This window comes from Papaver somniferum, chromosome 5, assembly GCF_003573695.1.
Source record: "Papaver somniferum cultivar HN1 chromosome 5, ASM357369v1, whole genome shotgun sequence".
Classification (NCBI taxonomy): Eukaryota; Viridiplantae; Streptophyta; class Magnoliopsida; order Ranunculales; family Papaveraceae; genus Papaver; species Papaver somniferum.
The window spans coordinates 145,922,441-145,938,970 of NC_039362.1; the positions used below are offsets into that span (position 1 = coordinate 145,922,441).

General features: G+C 36.2%; 1 protein-coding gene, 1 long non-coding RNA gene and 1 other non-coding gene across 20 annotated transcripts; 1 reads left to right on the plus strand and 2 right to left on the minus strand.

Annotated features, from left to right (window-relative positions):
- Positions 1–975: 975 nt before the first annotated feature.
- On the plus strand, positions 976–4,833 carry LOC113283091. Of its 18 annotated transcripts, none has more exons than XR_003327322.1 (10): positions 976–1,249; positions 1,541–1,680; positions 1,794–1,935; positions 2,094–2,180; positions 2,397–2,432; positions 2,609–2,673; positions 2,857–2,962; positions 3,843–3,954; positions 4,262–4,388; positions 4,515–4,833. It is a non-coding gene; the product is annotated as an uncharacterized LOC113283091 (long non-coding RNA). The 18 variants fall into 18 exon arrangements; XR_003327324.1 differs by having other exon boundaries at positions 2,857–2,941; XR_003327318.1 differs by having other exon boundaries at positions 2,857–3,954.
- A 199-nt stretch (positions 4,834–5,032) lies between these two features.
- Positions 5,033–16,398, minus strand: LOC113283092 (amidophosphoribosyltransferase, chloroplastic-like). Its single transcript, XM_026532245.1, has 15 exons — positions 16,260–16,398; positions 16,042–16,142; positions 15,805–15,938; positions 15,109–15,257; positions 14,884–14,928; positions 14,013–14,146; positions 13,799–13,866; positions 13,089–13,170; positions 11,834–11,934; positions 11,153–11,207; positions 10,808–10,933; positions 9,671–9,759; positions 9,170–9,241; positions 8,862–8,998; positions 5,033–7,824 (listed from the first exon to the last, which is right to left on the minus strand). Exon 15 carries the CDS (start codon positions 7,067–7,069, stop codon positions 5,456–5,458), a length of 1,614 nt encoding a protein of 537 aa, XP_026388030.1. The 5' UTR covers positions 7,070–7,824; positions 8,862–8,998; positions 9,170–9,241; positions 9,671–9,759; positions 10,808–10,933; positions 11,153–11,207; positions 11,834–11,934; positions 13,089–13,170; positions 13,799–13,866; positions 14,013–14,146; positions 14,884–14,928; positions 15,109–15,257; positions 15,805–15,938; positions 16,042–16,142; positions 16,260–16,398; the 3' UTR covers positions 5,033–5,455.
- On the minus strand, positions 9,149–9,230 carry TRNAS-AGA. The gene has a single exon. It is a non-coding gene; the product is annotated as a tRNA-Ser (tRNA).
- Positions 16,399–16,530: the final 132 nt, after the last annotated feature.

Here is a 16,530-nt window from a genome sequence, read left to right on the forward strand (position 1 = left end):
AAGTTATCAAAACCAGGATTTGAGTTATTCAACTCTGCGATACATGAATCCAACCATTCTTGTTTCAGTTTCGACCTAAAATTCTCAGGAAAACTATCCATTGTGGTTCTATAACTAGTTTCAGTAGCGGAGGAAATAAGGTTTTGTTTAGACATTATTACTAATGGCGGAACTGGACAGCGTATTTCACTCTTTTTGCAAGAACTTTGGTGGATTAGCGTGATAAAGAAGGATAATAAAGAAGGATAATAAAGAAGAGAAGACTCTTAATTCGTCGGGTTCTTAATGGTTGTGATCTAGAGTTATATTTACAATGGTCGGACAAATAAGTGGCAGTGACTGCGAACTTAAACCACGATGGTCAGGTGGATTTGCAGTTCCTCTGTTAAGTTGTTGGTGGTGGGTATTTTGGTGGAGAATCAGTTTAAACTCAACAAAAGTTATCATCCTGTCTGACTTTTAGAAACATGAAATTGGAACTGGTCCACTTTTTATGTGTTTGCATCTGTTGTTTCACACCTTAGTCTTAAGTAAGAGACTGCCAGTTAAAATTTACAGGAAGGTTTATGTTAGCTACAATTTTTAAAATTTATGCAATCAACTGTTATTTTTGCATAGTCAATCACGATAAACGCCAAAATTCTGTAGCACCCAACAAACAGAGAACTTAGATACAAATTCGGGATACTTGAAGTATCAACGGCAAACAACAAACAAGTAAAAAGGTAGACATTTCATTCATCAATGCTTACACAACAGTAATGTATGCTGTGTCACGGGACGGCCGGGATACATCCGTTGCATCAACTTGCGGCTAGGATCTCTCCCTCTCCTCCCAGATTTATTTGATCTGGTGGCTATCATTGGTTGTCGTTAGTAAAAGCCACCTATCCATTATTATCGTGGCCCACACACTCTAGAGAGTTCAAAGAAACTCCATTCACGCAAAGGGTATTTTGTCCTCGCTCACGCCTAATAACGTTCTCCACCGGCGCCTCTTTACTTCCCTTCTTTCCCACTCCCTCATCTTCCGTAACGCTTCAAGTAAACCAAGAAGAACCCTCCACAGCAACCATCAAGATGAGAAATCCTTGCTTACATACTTCAATCGATCGTTCCAGAAACAAGAACAGAACCCCCAGATTTTTCTTCTTTCCCAAGAACACGTACGAGGTTCTTTTTCTTTTTGAAAAAAATAATTTCAGCTTAGAAAAGCTATAAATCTCTTGGTGAAAGAAATTCTTATTCAGTAAGTTCAATTCATCCCAACTGATTAATTTTTCATTCATAGGCAGACAGATCTATTGGGTTTCGTTAAGTAATTAGTTGTTAAATATAATTATTTTTTCCCTTTTTTTTGTAATTATGATGAATTTAGAGATTATGTTAATTTTTATCAGTAATTAAAATATGGGGTTTGTAATTTAATGTGTTTTGTTGCAACCCTGTTGTTGGATTAGGGATTGGAAGTGATTTTGTGGGTTATTATGTGTTAATTTTGTTACAGGGGTTGATTTTCTTTAGGGTTTTGAATATGCAGGTATTGAGGAGATATTGTACTGAACTTCAGTAGCTGAAGCTTAGGGACTTTAGTTGGTCAATTGGCTGTTTTAATTCAAAGGTCAGAAAACAGTTTCATGGACACGAGAACCCTGTCATTCTCGCTTCACAAACACCACTGTAAGCAATTTGAATTTGATTTTGTTAGAAACATATTGTTGATCTTTCGGGTAGTATTTTGATTGTTTATGTTTCTTAACTCAGGCTAATTGTTATCTGTTTTGAAATATCAGTCAGTGTAAGCGAAGCTGCTTTGAGTTGCTCAAGAGTATTAGTAGTTTTTTTTTTTGGTGATTGATGATCGGTTGATAAGTGATTTGGGTACTCCACATACAATAACTTTCAACACCAAAATCATCATACCACTTCGAAGAGGTAAGTTCTGTGTCACTAATTCCTTTGTTATTTTCTGTTAATCATGATATTGCAATCACTATTGTGATTCTTTTTATTTTTACTTAATGCGCTTAGTCCCCATTATATTTTACTGATTGCAATTGTTTATGTTATTACTGCTTGGTGAATAAATTTAGTTCTATACAGAAACTCACTCCATGGCATCCCAAATCACTTGGATCCCTCAAGCTCAAAAATCAAATCAATCACAATACGTTTCACAGGTGGGTTTGAGAATGTGGGGTTGGAATTAAAGTATCAATTCTATCTTTTAATGGTTCATTTGGCTCTCAATCTGCTTGAATGTATTATTTGCTATTGATCCCAAAGACTTTAAGTTAGATTTTAATACTGAAATCTACTAGATTTTGTAGGGTTCTGATTTGATTGTTGAATTGAGTTGTTTTGGTAGGAAATTGATGTTTGGTAGTTGGTAACAGGTGATGCATGTTGTTGGCGGGGTTTCTTATCGATGGGTATATAATTTTATCCATTTTGATATTCATTGTGCTTGCCATGTCAATTTCATGCTAACCCTTTAGTTGGTTAGTTGGTTCTATATGTTGGGTTAGATTTACTCTCACCAAAAGTCTTTAATCCCCCATTTTAGTTGTGTTTTTCTGACTGTGTTTGTTGTCTTTCCTTAAATTAGGTCCATACATAGACACACTCTACGTCAGCCTTCCAAAGTTACCTTTTCGAATCATTTAAGAAGAGGTTGCCACCAAATCTGCACCTTGATCCAATTTGAATTTGTTATGCCATTTTTGTTTATAAGAAATCTTCGTTTCCTGGCAGTCTAACACATCTTACCTGTGCAACTGTGTATTTTCATATTTTATTAAATCTTTAGTCCATAAAAATTAAAGCATAACCATAACTCTTTGTGTGGCAATACAGCAGGCAATTTAACTCTTTCTGCCACAAATGCCACTTGAGTTTACACAAACATCGGCATCCCCACCGCCACTGAAATGAGAGAAAGGTTAGCATTGAATTCTGAAAGGTAGATTGTTGTTGAAACCCATCTCATGAATCAATGGTGATATTAATTAGTGTGCACGATAACTGTTTTCGATGTATTATTGATCTCGCTTCAACTATTCATAGTCTTTATCAGTTGAATTGCGGTCAAAAACCTAGACTTAATGTTCTTTCCATGCTGCAACTACAACACTAACTTTATTCCTCTGAAGATGTGACGGTACATATGTTAAAGTTTTCATGTATCACCCACAATAGGAAATTTGGTATTGGTAGAATGATACCTTTTTCATGTATCACTTCAATTATTCGTAGTTTTTAAATCTGTTTTCAGTCCCAGGATTAGGTTGCTGAAAAAGAATCCAGCTCCTGTAGAATACTGACAATTTGTGATAAACTTATAATGGGGTTTATAAAAGAGGTAGCAGGCCTCTCTTATTCAATTGAAATAACACGCAGCAGGTAAAAACCATGTATCATTTGTATTGAAGGTGCATAGTGCTCCTCTTTGTGTTTGGTCAATTGACTGTTGCAGCCAAATTGGCTATCTTTCAAGTTAATTTTGGTCGGGCTTTTTATATATAATTTTATTTGTCGGTGTAAGGCCTCTCTTTTTATGTCTTAGAACAAAAATGCCCTTGCAATAATTTTGCATTCTCGGGAATGATATCTTGCTAACTGAAACGTATTGAATCAAAACATCTCATTGATTATAGTATGAGTTGACTTTGTGATAGTCTGGCGTTGCGCTTGATTAGTTAGCTTTGTATTGTAAATTATTACTGCGAGCAATTGGTGTGCTTTTCCTTTATTTAAAATCTCTTCCTTTTCAGTTATTATTATTCATTAATAGTAAACATTGGGTAATCATGTTATAATACTAATTTACCCAAATTTTTTAGCTTTGGATGGCAGTGGAACCTCCCGTAAAATACTCCGCAGAAGTCCTGGACTAATTGTACGAGCTGGATGACAATAAAAAATATATATCTATGATGTATCCAATCGGTATCGGTAAGATATTTTTTTCCAAAAATAAATTTTGTTTCGTTGGCAGTCTACGGGTTGTTGTTCATGTTCATGCATGGTGAAATATTGGATTAGTTGGGTTTGGGGAAGGGGGAGCATTATTCCTGTTAACCATCTATCTAAGGAGTAACCATGCCACTTGATTACAAGAGAACATGATCTGGGAAATTGTATGTAGACTGGGAAGAAGTAAATTTCAGGATCTGGATATTCGATCAAAATGTTTTTGTCCTTGGCTTTAAATTTTTTATTTTGATAGAAATCGGCTTCGAGTTCTTTATTTTTTTTATAGAGATCGATGGATGTACCAACCGTTTATTGAAATCATGCCCAAGGTCTTCATTTTGTGAAAGATTAAGCAAACACGAGTGAGATTAAGAAAATATAACTAGCGCGGGTTTCGCTATATTTTGACTACGGTAAGTAGGTTGATTTCGTCTGAATTATATCTCTAACAAAGCACTGCATCTGTAGCCTTTAACGTAACAAAATAGCATGTTCGTGCCAAAGCGGGAACATTAATGGAGTACGTTCCTCTTTCGCAGGTTCATCATAGGATGATCGGCTTAATCCGCAGAGTTGGTGTTGTTACTTTAGTTGCTTGGGTCCATATTTCGTATGCCAGGGAGCTCAAAAACTAGAGGCAGTGTAGGTTGAAACAGGGCATGGCATCCTGGCCTTTATTCATCGTTTATCACGAAAATAATTCCTCTAACTGACAAATGAGGTTTATCACAAATAGCCACAATATATATTCATCGTATTACAAACCCAGTTACTAACTCTGACAAATGAGGTAACAACAAAAATAGCCCAAGGCATAATTAAAGTATCCTAATATATAATTGTAGAGGTTCTACCTAATCGTTATATACCAACAAACGCCAACGCCTCCGTTATTACCCATACGCTCAATAACTAAACTCCCTCCGTCCCCATTACATAGGGGGAGAAGTGAGTTTCTCTTTTCTGTTTTATCCTTTGTACAATTTCCAACAATAAAAACATTAACCTAATTGGGGTGATAACTATCTATAATAAATAAGGTTAATATATGAAAAAACTCATCTTGGAATCGAAAGTTTGCCCATCTAATGGGACTACAAATTTTTACAAACAAACGCCTCCGTTATCACCCATACACTGAATAATTATGCTTTATAAAAATTGAACACTGAAATTTTTATTGAGAAAATCACGGAACTGTGTGGCTTGGGCGACAGCAAAGCACCCCAGAATGAGATGGTGTGGGGCACGGGTCATTGCCTAGTCAATGATATGCACATGATAGAGCAATTATGTAAAAGAATTGTATTGTAAAGGGAGATATTCAAAAGATACCCAGTTCCCTCTAACTTGTATTCTTGATTTTCTGCCTACCAATAACTAAAAACAAAACAACTATCCGAAGAAAAATTAAAACCAAAAGAACCCCTTGTCAGTTAAACTCTCCATTCAACACATCGTCAACAAAATCACATACCTTTTACACTTTAACCTCCTTCCTTTCTGGTGGAACAGGGTAATTCCCAGTGAAACAAGCATAGCAAAAACCAAGTGAATCTTCTTTGAGTAATTTCTTCAAGCTATCAAGTGGAAGAAAAGCAAGCGAGTCACACCCGATGTACTTCCTAGTTTCTTCAATACTCAACCTTTTCGAAATCAACTCCTCTGCGTTTGGTGTATCAACTCCATAATAACAAGAAGCAACCATTGGTGGACTCGCGATTCTCATATGAACTTCTGTTGCTCCAGCTTCTTTCAACAACCTAACAATTTTCGAAGACGTTGTTCCTCTAACAATTGAATCATCAACAACAACAACGCTTTTACCTTCAATAACACCCCTAACCGGCGCAAGTTTCAATTTCACACCAAAATCTCTAATTTTCTGCGTAGGTTCGATAAAGGTTCTTCCAACATAATGTGACCTTATCAAACCTTGTTCAAATGGAACCCCAGCTTTAGCTGCATATCCAAGTGCAGCAACAACCCCTGAATCAGGCACTGCTATAACAACATCACAATCAACAGGAGCTTCTGTAGCTAAAATTTCACCAAATTCTCTTCTCGATTGATAAACTGATCGACCAAAAACAATCGAATTCGGTTGAGAAAAATAAATATGCTCAAAGATGCAGGCTCTTCGCTCAAACTGAGGCGCTAAATAAAGACTTTGACAGCCATCTTTATCAACCACAATTACTTCACCAGGATGCACTTCTCTCTCATATGTTGCTTCAATCAAATCTAATGCACAAGTTTCAGAAGCAAAAACATAAGAACCATTACTTCGACGACCCATAACTAACGGCCTAAACCCGTGAGGATCACGAACAGCAACTAACTTATCTTTAGTAACAAATACCAATGAATATGCACCTTTAACTTGTTCACAAGCATCAATAATACTGAGTAACAAATTTGAAGCTTTTGAATGAGCAATCAAATGTAAAACAACTTCAGTATCAGAACTACTATTAAAAATAGCACCAGTTTCCTCAAGCTTAGCTCTCAGTGAAGAATAATTGACAAAATTACCGTTATGAGCAACACCAACTTCACCAAATTTACAATCAGCAATAAAAGGTTGGACATTCTTAAGCATCGAAGCACCAGCAGTTGAATAACGGACATGACCAATTGCTACATCACCGGGTAATTTATTAAGCTCAGATTCATTAAAAACTTCAGAAACTAAACCAACACCAGGTTTTAACCTGAATTCGCCTTTATCGACAGTAACAATACCAGCACCTTCTTGTCCACGATGTTGAAGTGCGTGGAGAGCTAAATAACAGAGACGGGAAGCTTCTGGATCGCCATAAATACCAGCAACACCACATTCTTCTCTAAGTTGATCATCAAAATCATCATCTTGGTTTGCTGCAATGGTGAAATCAGATGTGGGTTTTTGATTTTTGCAAGAAAGATTGAAACTTTTTTGGGTTTGATTAGTGATAGAGATTGGTTGACATAATGAGCTTGGATTTGTTGGTTTAAGATTCAGGAAGGGTTTAACCAAAACTAGGGTTTTGAGAGGACAACGAGGGTTCTGTGTTGAAGATGTAATTGATGATGGGACAGATATTGTCGCCATTGAAAAATTTTCTGTAAACCTCTAATGGAGGTGGAGGAAGAGGAGGCAGTCGCGTGTAGGGTTTAAGTCTTTAACAGGAACGCGTCTGCCGGACATTACGGGTCCCCATCCGGATCAGGATCTGTCACTGATGGGTCATATTGTTCGGGTTTGAAATTTTTCTGCACTGCCTTTTAGAAGGGTTAATGGTTGGAACTGGCAGTTATGTTGTTCTCAGATTTGTCCACCTTACCAATTCTCGTGCTTCTGGAATTACTGCTCACTCTTACGTGGTAGTGTACCCGGTCATAGAGTTTAATATGCACGATGAAGAAGTTGGTAGGAGGTACCTGAAAATTGTCAAAAGATATGCTGCTGCCTGAAATGAATCATAGGGTTCCACAGAATTACGAGGTGAGTAAAGCCGAATTCACAGACGTGGATGCAAGGTGGGAGGAACTATATATTTGATGCTGCAGCAGTTGGATATTGATGGGATTTGTACGATTGGTAGTGTTCTTTATCAAAATGTATACACTCGCCTGGTGGATGAATGAATTTTCAAGCTTCAATTTTGGGTGGAGGGAAGCGGTACTTTAAAGAGCTGAAATTAGACTGGTCCGTAATACTGCAGGTCCTATTTATAGGATTGGGCTAACTGGTCCTTAACACTAGGTAATGGGTTTCCTTTTGGGAAGACAAGAGTACTGATCTGCAGCTGCGGGATCAGAATCAGGTGAAGACAAGGTGATTGGCATTGGAAAGCTCTCATGGACCTGCAAAATAATACAGAATGAACATTCATTAGTGAATCCATATGTACTTCTAGTTTCTAGAGAAAGCAAACCATTAATAGACTATACTGTACTACTAATAATTCACTACTTGTATGTAGTTGGCACAACTTAATGTCATACACGCAGGCAATAAATAAACAATAACAATCACAATAGAGAAATTAACCAAACACACATGGTCTAGAAAGGAATATTGAGCTGCCTCTCGAGCTAAACACAAGAAACCAACATATTGGGCTGCCTCTAGAGAGCTGTGAGGGTGGTCTAATGAATGCATCCAAGAAAACGGAGGTCTCACGGCAGAAGCTAACTACCCATACAAATGGAAGCTGCAACACTAAGAAGGCGGGCACCTCAATCAATGGTTATGAAGATGTGCCAGCAAACAACGAGGCATCTCTACTAAAGGCAACCTGTTTCAGTTGCCATTGATGCCAGTGGCCAGGACTTTCAGTTTTACTCAAGCGGGGTATTTACAGGAACTTGTGGGATCGAATTAGACCATGGTGTTACCACAGTAGGGTAGGGGACTGATAGTGATTGGCTCGTGAAGAATTCATGGGGTGAGGACGGATACATAAGGATGCAAAGAGATGTTGATGCTAATGAAGGTCTATGTGGTATTGCCATGGAGCCTCCTACCCAACTGCATAAGAAGAAATGCAATTATAGATGAATATTTCCTCTTGATATATCTATGTTTATTCTTTCCTTATACTAAATACTACAAACTGCTTTCTGGAAAAAGAATGTGTTGGATGTTCTAACCTGAAAGTTTCAGAACTGAAAATATAAGAAACTTGGAAAGAAAATATATAAAACAATCCATTACCACTAGTAAGTAGAAGGGAGAGTAGTGACTCAAATGCATCAGAAGACATTATGATTTAAGAGTTAATATGTTGTCATAATTCACAGATTGATAGACATGGTGGACATCAGTGACACCCTTCTGGAATCGAAATGTTCTAACTTATAAATATTCAAGGGAAAAACAACTATTCAAGAAAAATTACCTCCTAAGCCTGTAGAACTCGAAATCCAATCTTTGAGGAAAATATTTGCCAAGCAATGTTGCAGAGATCCCACACAAGTTACTGTATTGTAACATCTGCAGTACCTTATGCATGTTTGCCTTCTAATGTAACAGTCCCTAAAGTGGAATTCAAGATTGTTAAGAAAAATAGAGTTCCTGACTGTTCAAAATATGAATGAAATTGCATTGAATTGATTGATAAAATTCAGTCAGCTATTTAACTTTATGGTCAGTAAAATGGAAATGGATACTGTTGAGACAAAAAAACGTGGTCGGCAGGATTCGAACCTGCGCGAGCAAAGCCCACATGATTTCTAGTCATGCCCGATAACCACTCCGGCACGACCACATTGTTGTACTCTACTTACAGACACATCAGATATATATTCAGAAAACAGTTTAATTCAAAAAAGCTTTATGAAGAAGAGCCCTTATATTAAAATTAATGACAAAAAAAAAAAAACTGCTGTCTACCCAAATCAATAATTGAAGAACTTGACAATGGATTTTATTATCAAGCACACCCTTTCAGGGAACCAATTACAGAAAGATACAGATGAGAAAGAGATAAAGAATCAGAAAATAACATTCAAGCGATTAATAATATCAGACAATAAATAAATGGTCCAAAGTAATTTAAGCAAAAAATCTATTCATTGAAGGGCTCCACGAAGAATGGAATACTGTCTTGCAATTACACTGTTCCAAAAAGGATAAGTATGGCAGGCGCATGGATATTATTACGTAGTAACAAAGAATATAGCTTGAAAGTTAAGTGTACAATAGCACCTGAAAGATTCCTTGCTTAGACAAACTCTGAACATCTACTGGAATTTGACCATCCTTGGGAACCAACAGGACCACAACATACTGACTTGCTGCACGAAAAATGACTTTTCCGGATAAGATGAATTTATAATAATATAGACATAACGAAATGCAATTCACCGATTTTTGGAATTAAAGAACCCATTTGTGGTAACAATAAAAACATGGTGGTGAGACACTAATACTTGTATTGCAAACAAGAGAAGGAAACTTCTTAAGAAGATAACACTTATGTCCCGATGCATTAATTACATCAATTCATCTTCACATATACGCAATCTCAATTAAGGCATCATTTAGCAGTACATATCAGGCAGCTAAACCATGATTAAACTATGAAACTTCCAGTGTTTCAAGGTTGTGCATTTAAACGCTTGCAAATTTTGTGAATGGGAGAACCAAAAACATTTCATTAAAAAGAAAGGTTTCAAGCAGTACAACTGGAAAAGTGAAAAAATGATATATCCAACTTACAGGTACCCATGTTGGATCCTGTCTAAGGAAAGGAGCATCAACATGAATTAAGCTGGCAATTTAAAAGCCTATGGCCTAGTCTGAAGATTCTCTCCTTCCCTCCATTATTATACCAACGCTATCTTTTTTTTTTTCTTTTTTTTTATGTTGAAACTTGAATCATACTCCCTCCTTCCCTAATTAGATGAGCTATTTGGTTTTTAGTTTTGTCCAACAATAGATGAGCTATTTCACTAATCAAGGGGTATTTCTAAAACTATCCTTTTAATTGATTATTGTTACTATATGAAATATGTATAATTTGATAGTCATGTTTATATATTCGTTGCGTAGGTGTTTTAAAATGCTTTTCAACGGTATAAAGTTTATAAAAAACCGTGGTATAGTTTAAGAGATAAATTGTTTCTAAATCTTACTAATTATTGCCCATAAGGGTATAATTGTAAAAAATACTTAAATATACTCCACTCTCCTCCTTGCCTTAAAATTTGTGCAAACTACAAATAGCTCATCTAATTAGGGACGGAGGGAGTATATTTTAGAAGAAAAAAAAGTATTCTATGTAATGGAGGGAAGGAGGAGCAAATGCTAAAATAAATAAATAAACAAAAAATGTTCACTCACAGGGTTCTTCATACAATTTTGAGGATCTCTATAAGTTCGATTTAAAGCATCTGCAATGCCAGTAATGAAGCCAGAGGTAGATAAACCACTAGTTTCTCGGTCATGTGAACCATTCAACAAAAACACCTGCATTTGGAAAAGCAGTTAACAACTACTGCTACTAATTGAATTGACTCTTCTTACCAACAAGTCAAGCTGCTATGGCATGGAGATAAGATTTCCTTACTGAAAAGAATTTCATAATCGATAATTTACAGCGACATAGTAAAGACACGAATTATCGGAGAACTCTTTTCAGTTTTGAACGGGCAACCAAACACTACAGCACTTGACTGAAAAAATTACCTTAGGAGTTGGGACAAGACCTTGAGAAAATGACCTCCCCAGAGCCAAGCAATACCTACATATATCCAGACATAAATAGAGATAGAAAAAAGAAAAGAAAAATATGCTTTATCCTTCCTCTTCAGGGAACTGTAAATCGTATCAGTTAATAAATGAGGGAATTGTATAAATACCCCTCATTTTCAGGATCCTTAATAAATTTGGCTTTCATAACAAAAACTAAAATAAAGATATGAGTATCCATAAATCAATCTGCCACTTATCTTTTGGTCATGTTTAGTATTCTTAAAACATACAGAAATGATCACAAGATAAAAGTCCTGATAGGCCAACCACCACAGGACTTCACCCTACGGCATCCCAGCAAAGGACTTCATCCTTAGAACCGTTCAGCCACAACCCAATGCCTAATGTGAATATATTGTTTGCGTTGCGTGCTAATTTGTAGCTGTACACCAAATACGTGACCTCACTAAAGGAGGTCCGGACCATGCATATAGGATTAACAATTTCTAAATAAATGTGTAGTACAAAAGGGTGCCGGTTTACAACTGTGGTATATTAGGTGGCTCTAGTATGGAGAAGCGAACTGTGACAACTGTCAAAAATCATGGTCAATTCTTGTAGCAGTATTGAACATATGCCTCATAAACAATCAAATATATGGTCATCGAAGCTTACCAATGAGGGGCAAACTAAAGTAAAAAGGGATCCCATTGCATAAACAAGGCAGACCGCTTTACTCAACTGCTCCAGAGAACTAGGATTTACTGTGGGAAAACCTAATCAAATCAAACAATCTGGTATCAAAGGTTGCAAGCTATTGAAAACAATGATTACATTTAAAAACTGAACCATTAGTTTGTGAAAGAAAACAAATGTAGGTTAGCTCAAGACATAGTTTACCAAAATAACTGGCAGCTAAATTATATTTATATTTTTAATACGTACAATTGAAATAACTGTCTTTAAAGTTTAATAAAATGAAACCATTTTGAGTCAGAACACTAACAAATGCCCAAATATGCTCATACTAAATCATTTTAAAGCTTTCAGCTCCTGACTTCCCCTTTCTGGAATGAGCACAAGAAGAAACTTAAGCAAGCAAGATGAAGACAACTACGCTTTTGAAGGTTTACAACGCCATCTTCGTATAGAAGAGGACTCTTATCAAACTGAAACTCATTCTAAGCAGACAATCTGGAAGAAAGAATTCTTTGAAGCTTAAAAATGATACTCAGCTTTAAGAAGAAAATTCCTGACACGAATTGTTGGATGTTTACAGAAATCGGAAAAGGGTTTCTGTGTCATAATGTTTTCTGTCTTTTAGTGTAACTACCTATCAGTTATACTAAAAGACAGAATTTTTTTCTATTTTCTTGTGAAATTTCTGTCTACAGATTTTCTATGTATTTTGGCTAAAAATCAGATTTCAAATTTAGAGACAGAATCATGAAGATACTAAAAGTATTAGCGGGTGTGGGGTCCACGAAAATATTATATGTAGAAGGCCTCCTATTTAATCCAAAAAGACACACTAACTCTATTCAATATTACCCATTCAAACTCATTTTGTCCTTTGTCCCTCTGAAATTCTGGATACAAGCGTGCTCGAGATCTGGAGAGGTGTATTGTCGTCCCAAGGGAAATTAGGGACACGGTAATCAGTTTAAGCTAATGAATTTCTTCCGAGGAGGTGGGAGGCGTGGCTCCTCATAAAACTCAGTGGATTTGATGTGGGGGTTCGCAAAGAGGGGAACTCACTTGCTTTTAGTAAATAAGAGTGGGTGTCAGGTAATGGCATAAGACATGGACGGGTGTTACCGAAAAATTAGCACATTTAGTAGGAAGTTAGTGAGTCTAAACTAACGTGCGTAAAATATAAGAGATCTGGGGGGAAAAAATCTGACAACCAAAAACCATAAAAATCACTAACCTCGTGTAACAAGTTTCTTCCCTCACTTGACATGTAGAGGAGCCTTTGTTCTTGAAGCCAATGCTGGAATAGAGGAGCCTTTCTATCCACAAGAATAAAACAACGAAATAAGCAGCTATATATGTCAACACATACAAAAGAATAACTATGTTAACAGTAGATACACGGTATAGCTTATGTGCATAAAGTAAATCGTCGTCAATAATGTCTATCAACCAAATTTAATATGCAGTCAACAACCTAAAAAACACCACTATATTGAAACCATAATTCAGCAACTTCTAATAGTCATGTCTCCTTTGACATATCTTAATGCAAAAAGTAATGCAGGATATGCAACATCAACATCAAATTCGATTAAGTTTCACATCAAATGTTTCAGCATTGATCCCCAATATTGATTGCTGGATATTGCAAGCTGTCTCTTTAGGTAACAAATCATAAAAACAGGGTATCAAACAGAACTTTTAGTACATAAAAAACCATGACCACTAAAGAAACAATGAATCAAGGTTCATAAAGTGATCTTTTTTTATGGGTCAAAAGATGATTATACTGCTCGATATGGTACTATCACGCATACTGGCAGATAAAACGATAAAGTTGAGGCCTGACTGAGCTCTTTGGTAATATGGCTTAGAACTTATTTAAACTGAGCAGTGAAGAATGAAGAAAAATAAAAAGAATTTATTACCAAAATTGGGAAATACCTTATCAACAGGTTGAATAGATCCAATAGATGCAATATTTGTTGTTGCCCATGTATTGTGGTTCCATCCTAAACACAAATGTTACAAAGCCAGAAACAAACTTGAGATCAGCAAATCGACATACGTGTTCACTGCTCATTTGGAACAGAAAAATTATACTATGTTGCACCAGCATTTATGAAAAAGGATGAAGAACATTAGCTGACAACCATACCCATAATTCACATCCCAACGTAAGTCTGTCATTTGTGGATATCACAGGGAGAACGAGACTTTCTGTCGGAATATTTGCAACACGTGAAAACAAGAGTACTGCAGCATCTAAAGACTGGATGAATATTTGGGAACCTGCAAAGAAAAAAATTGCAATGCTGTAATCATAATGGAGGTCAGTTTCCAGCAATGACCCAAGAGGAAGAGCGCAGTTCAACATGCAAATCTTTTGGTAATATTAAGCATGCAATACTCTTAAATTATAGGGTCCTTACGTAAAACCGAAAAGAAAGGTATAGAGGTGCCATGGGTGTTATTTTTTATAGCAGAACTAGGTCACTAGCAACCCTTACACAAGCTTTAACTATCTCTTTCCTTTTTCAAATAAAATCCACTGCTTTTTTTAATCCTGAAGTATTACGTTTTCTCGCATTTATTAAGCTTCCACAACCAGAAACACCATCAGATGACAACGAAACTACTAATACCATAATTCTATCACTGTGTTTCTAGACTCTATACAAACTAATCTGCTGCCTCACAAAAGGGAACCATTATACCACCCCAAGCATTAAATCAAGACCACAACAACCTCAATGGTTTCTCAAACATCTATAACAATTGCCAAGAACCATTCCTCCATAGAGCTTCTCTTGGTCCATTAAGTGTAAATCCACTACCTAACAAAATTGAAATTGATATCCTAGATTTTCTTATTCCATAACCAACTCCACCACCTCGCCTATGTTTAGTGGAGACGACTGGTATAATAATGAAAAAGGAATTATTGCCACAAGCCAAACACCAAAGTATCATTTTATGATAAGTAAAAGCATGATCTGAGTTTGATCCATCCAAGCAAAAAATAATACCTTCTATTGCTGAAACAAAATTATTCCCCTTGCCCGCCGGAGGATCTGTGTGATGTGCAACTATCAGAAAGCGTCAAATATTAGGGTCAAAATTTTGAAGAAGCAAAAATCTACTAACTAGAAGGACAATGTCATTGAACACAATTGCAGTGGTAAAAGAGAACTCATTTGAAAAATAACTAAAACTTTCTTTCAATTTTTAAACTAAAGTCAAACACTGGATACCTGATTTTGGAAATAAGCAAAAAGGCTCTAATGGTTTCTCGGTGGGGTTTTGATACACCATTCAGTAGAGAGTACTCTCCTTCAACAATATCATACCTGTCAAATTATGAACTCAGCACACTAATTCAACAGTCCCACGACCACGGAACCTAGCAAAACAATAACAGAAATCTAAAATTAAGAATCTGAAGGCATGATTTGACTTGATAACCCCACTACATAAAATCGACCGAAGAAGATAAACCATGCTAGGAAAAAACAGGAAACAACAAGATATTCTCAGAGTGTAAGTAATTTTGTGTAAAGAAAAGATTTATCACATGTTTTAAAAAGCTAATCAAGAAGCAAATCGTGATTTTGGTATTCTTCGACCAGTCAAGCAAAAGAAATTTCTAAATGGTAACTCCTCCCAATAGCGGTAACAGTCAACATAGAAACCTGGCTCAAAATGACATTTATTTCAAATCTTGCCACATTAAAGTGGAAAAAGTGAAAGCGGCTTAAGAGGGTTAGGAAGGCTCTCCAAAACTGTGGAGAAAAATGTGCACCATTAAGCTTCAAATTGAGTAGACATCAAATGGAGGTTAAAGTCTTTAGTGAATTGAAATGAACGAAACTCATCATACATTATTCAAATTTCAAACAAAATTAACCAGCCTAGTTTTGAATAGGGAAAGGCAGATTAGATCATAGTACCATTCTGATTTCGCGTGTTCTCAATCAAGATGTAACGGTGTCCAAGCAATCTTCATATAGCAAGAGCTTCAGTGATTTCATCTGACATGCAATCTCAAACGTCTCGATCGAAATTCATCTAATGCCTCCAACACCTATACAAAATCACTTTCTATCATCTTAAACAAACTATTTGATTCAATACAATACAATCAAACATCATAATATAGCTGAAGAAATCTAATTTGTTAGAATTACCAAGTACACTGAACAAATTCTGCAGTCCTTCATCCGTCATCAGAAACACGTAGTTGTCAACTTTTTCATATCTTCTACGACGCCATTAATTTCAGTTCCACCTGATACAATTTCATAAAACTGATCGAATTCTCACCAGAAAATGACATGACAAAAAAACAAAATAAACAAAAATCAAAAGAAACAAAAAGATTATATGTGTAAGAGAGATTTAAGACCTGAGAAAACCAGCAGTGAACCTCAGGGTTAGCCATACACCTAGAGAGAATGAAGAAGCAGAAGGAGAGAGAAACTGAAGAGAGAGAAGAAATTGAGAAAGGAAAGCGGACGGACCTACAAATCAATATGTTCGCCATGTATTCGGTGTACCCCGATTTGACGATTCAATCCTAACTTTTTTTCTTTTCTTTTCTTTTTCTTTTTTTATAACAAGAGTATCCATTGATTAGGCAGTCCTAGGCACTGCAAGTCCGTGTAACAAAGAATTTA

Bases quoted from the DNA above. Each gene is read 5' to 3' on its own strand.
- LOC113283092 (XM_026532245.1), bottom strand. From the start codon at position 7,069: ATGGCGACAATATCTGTCCCATCATCAATTACATCTTCAACACAGAAC.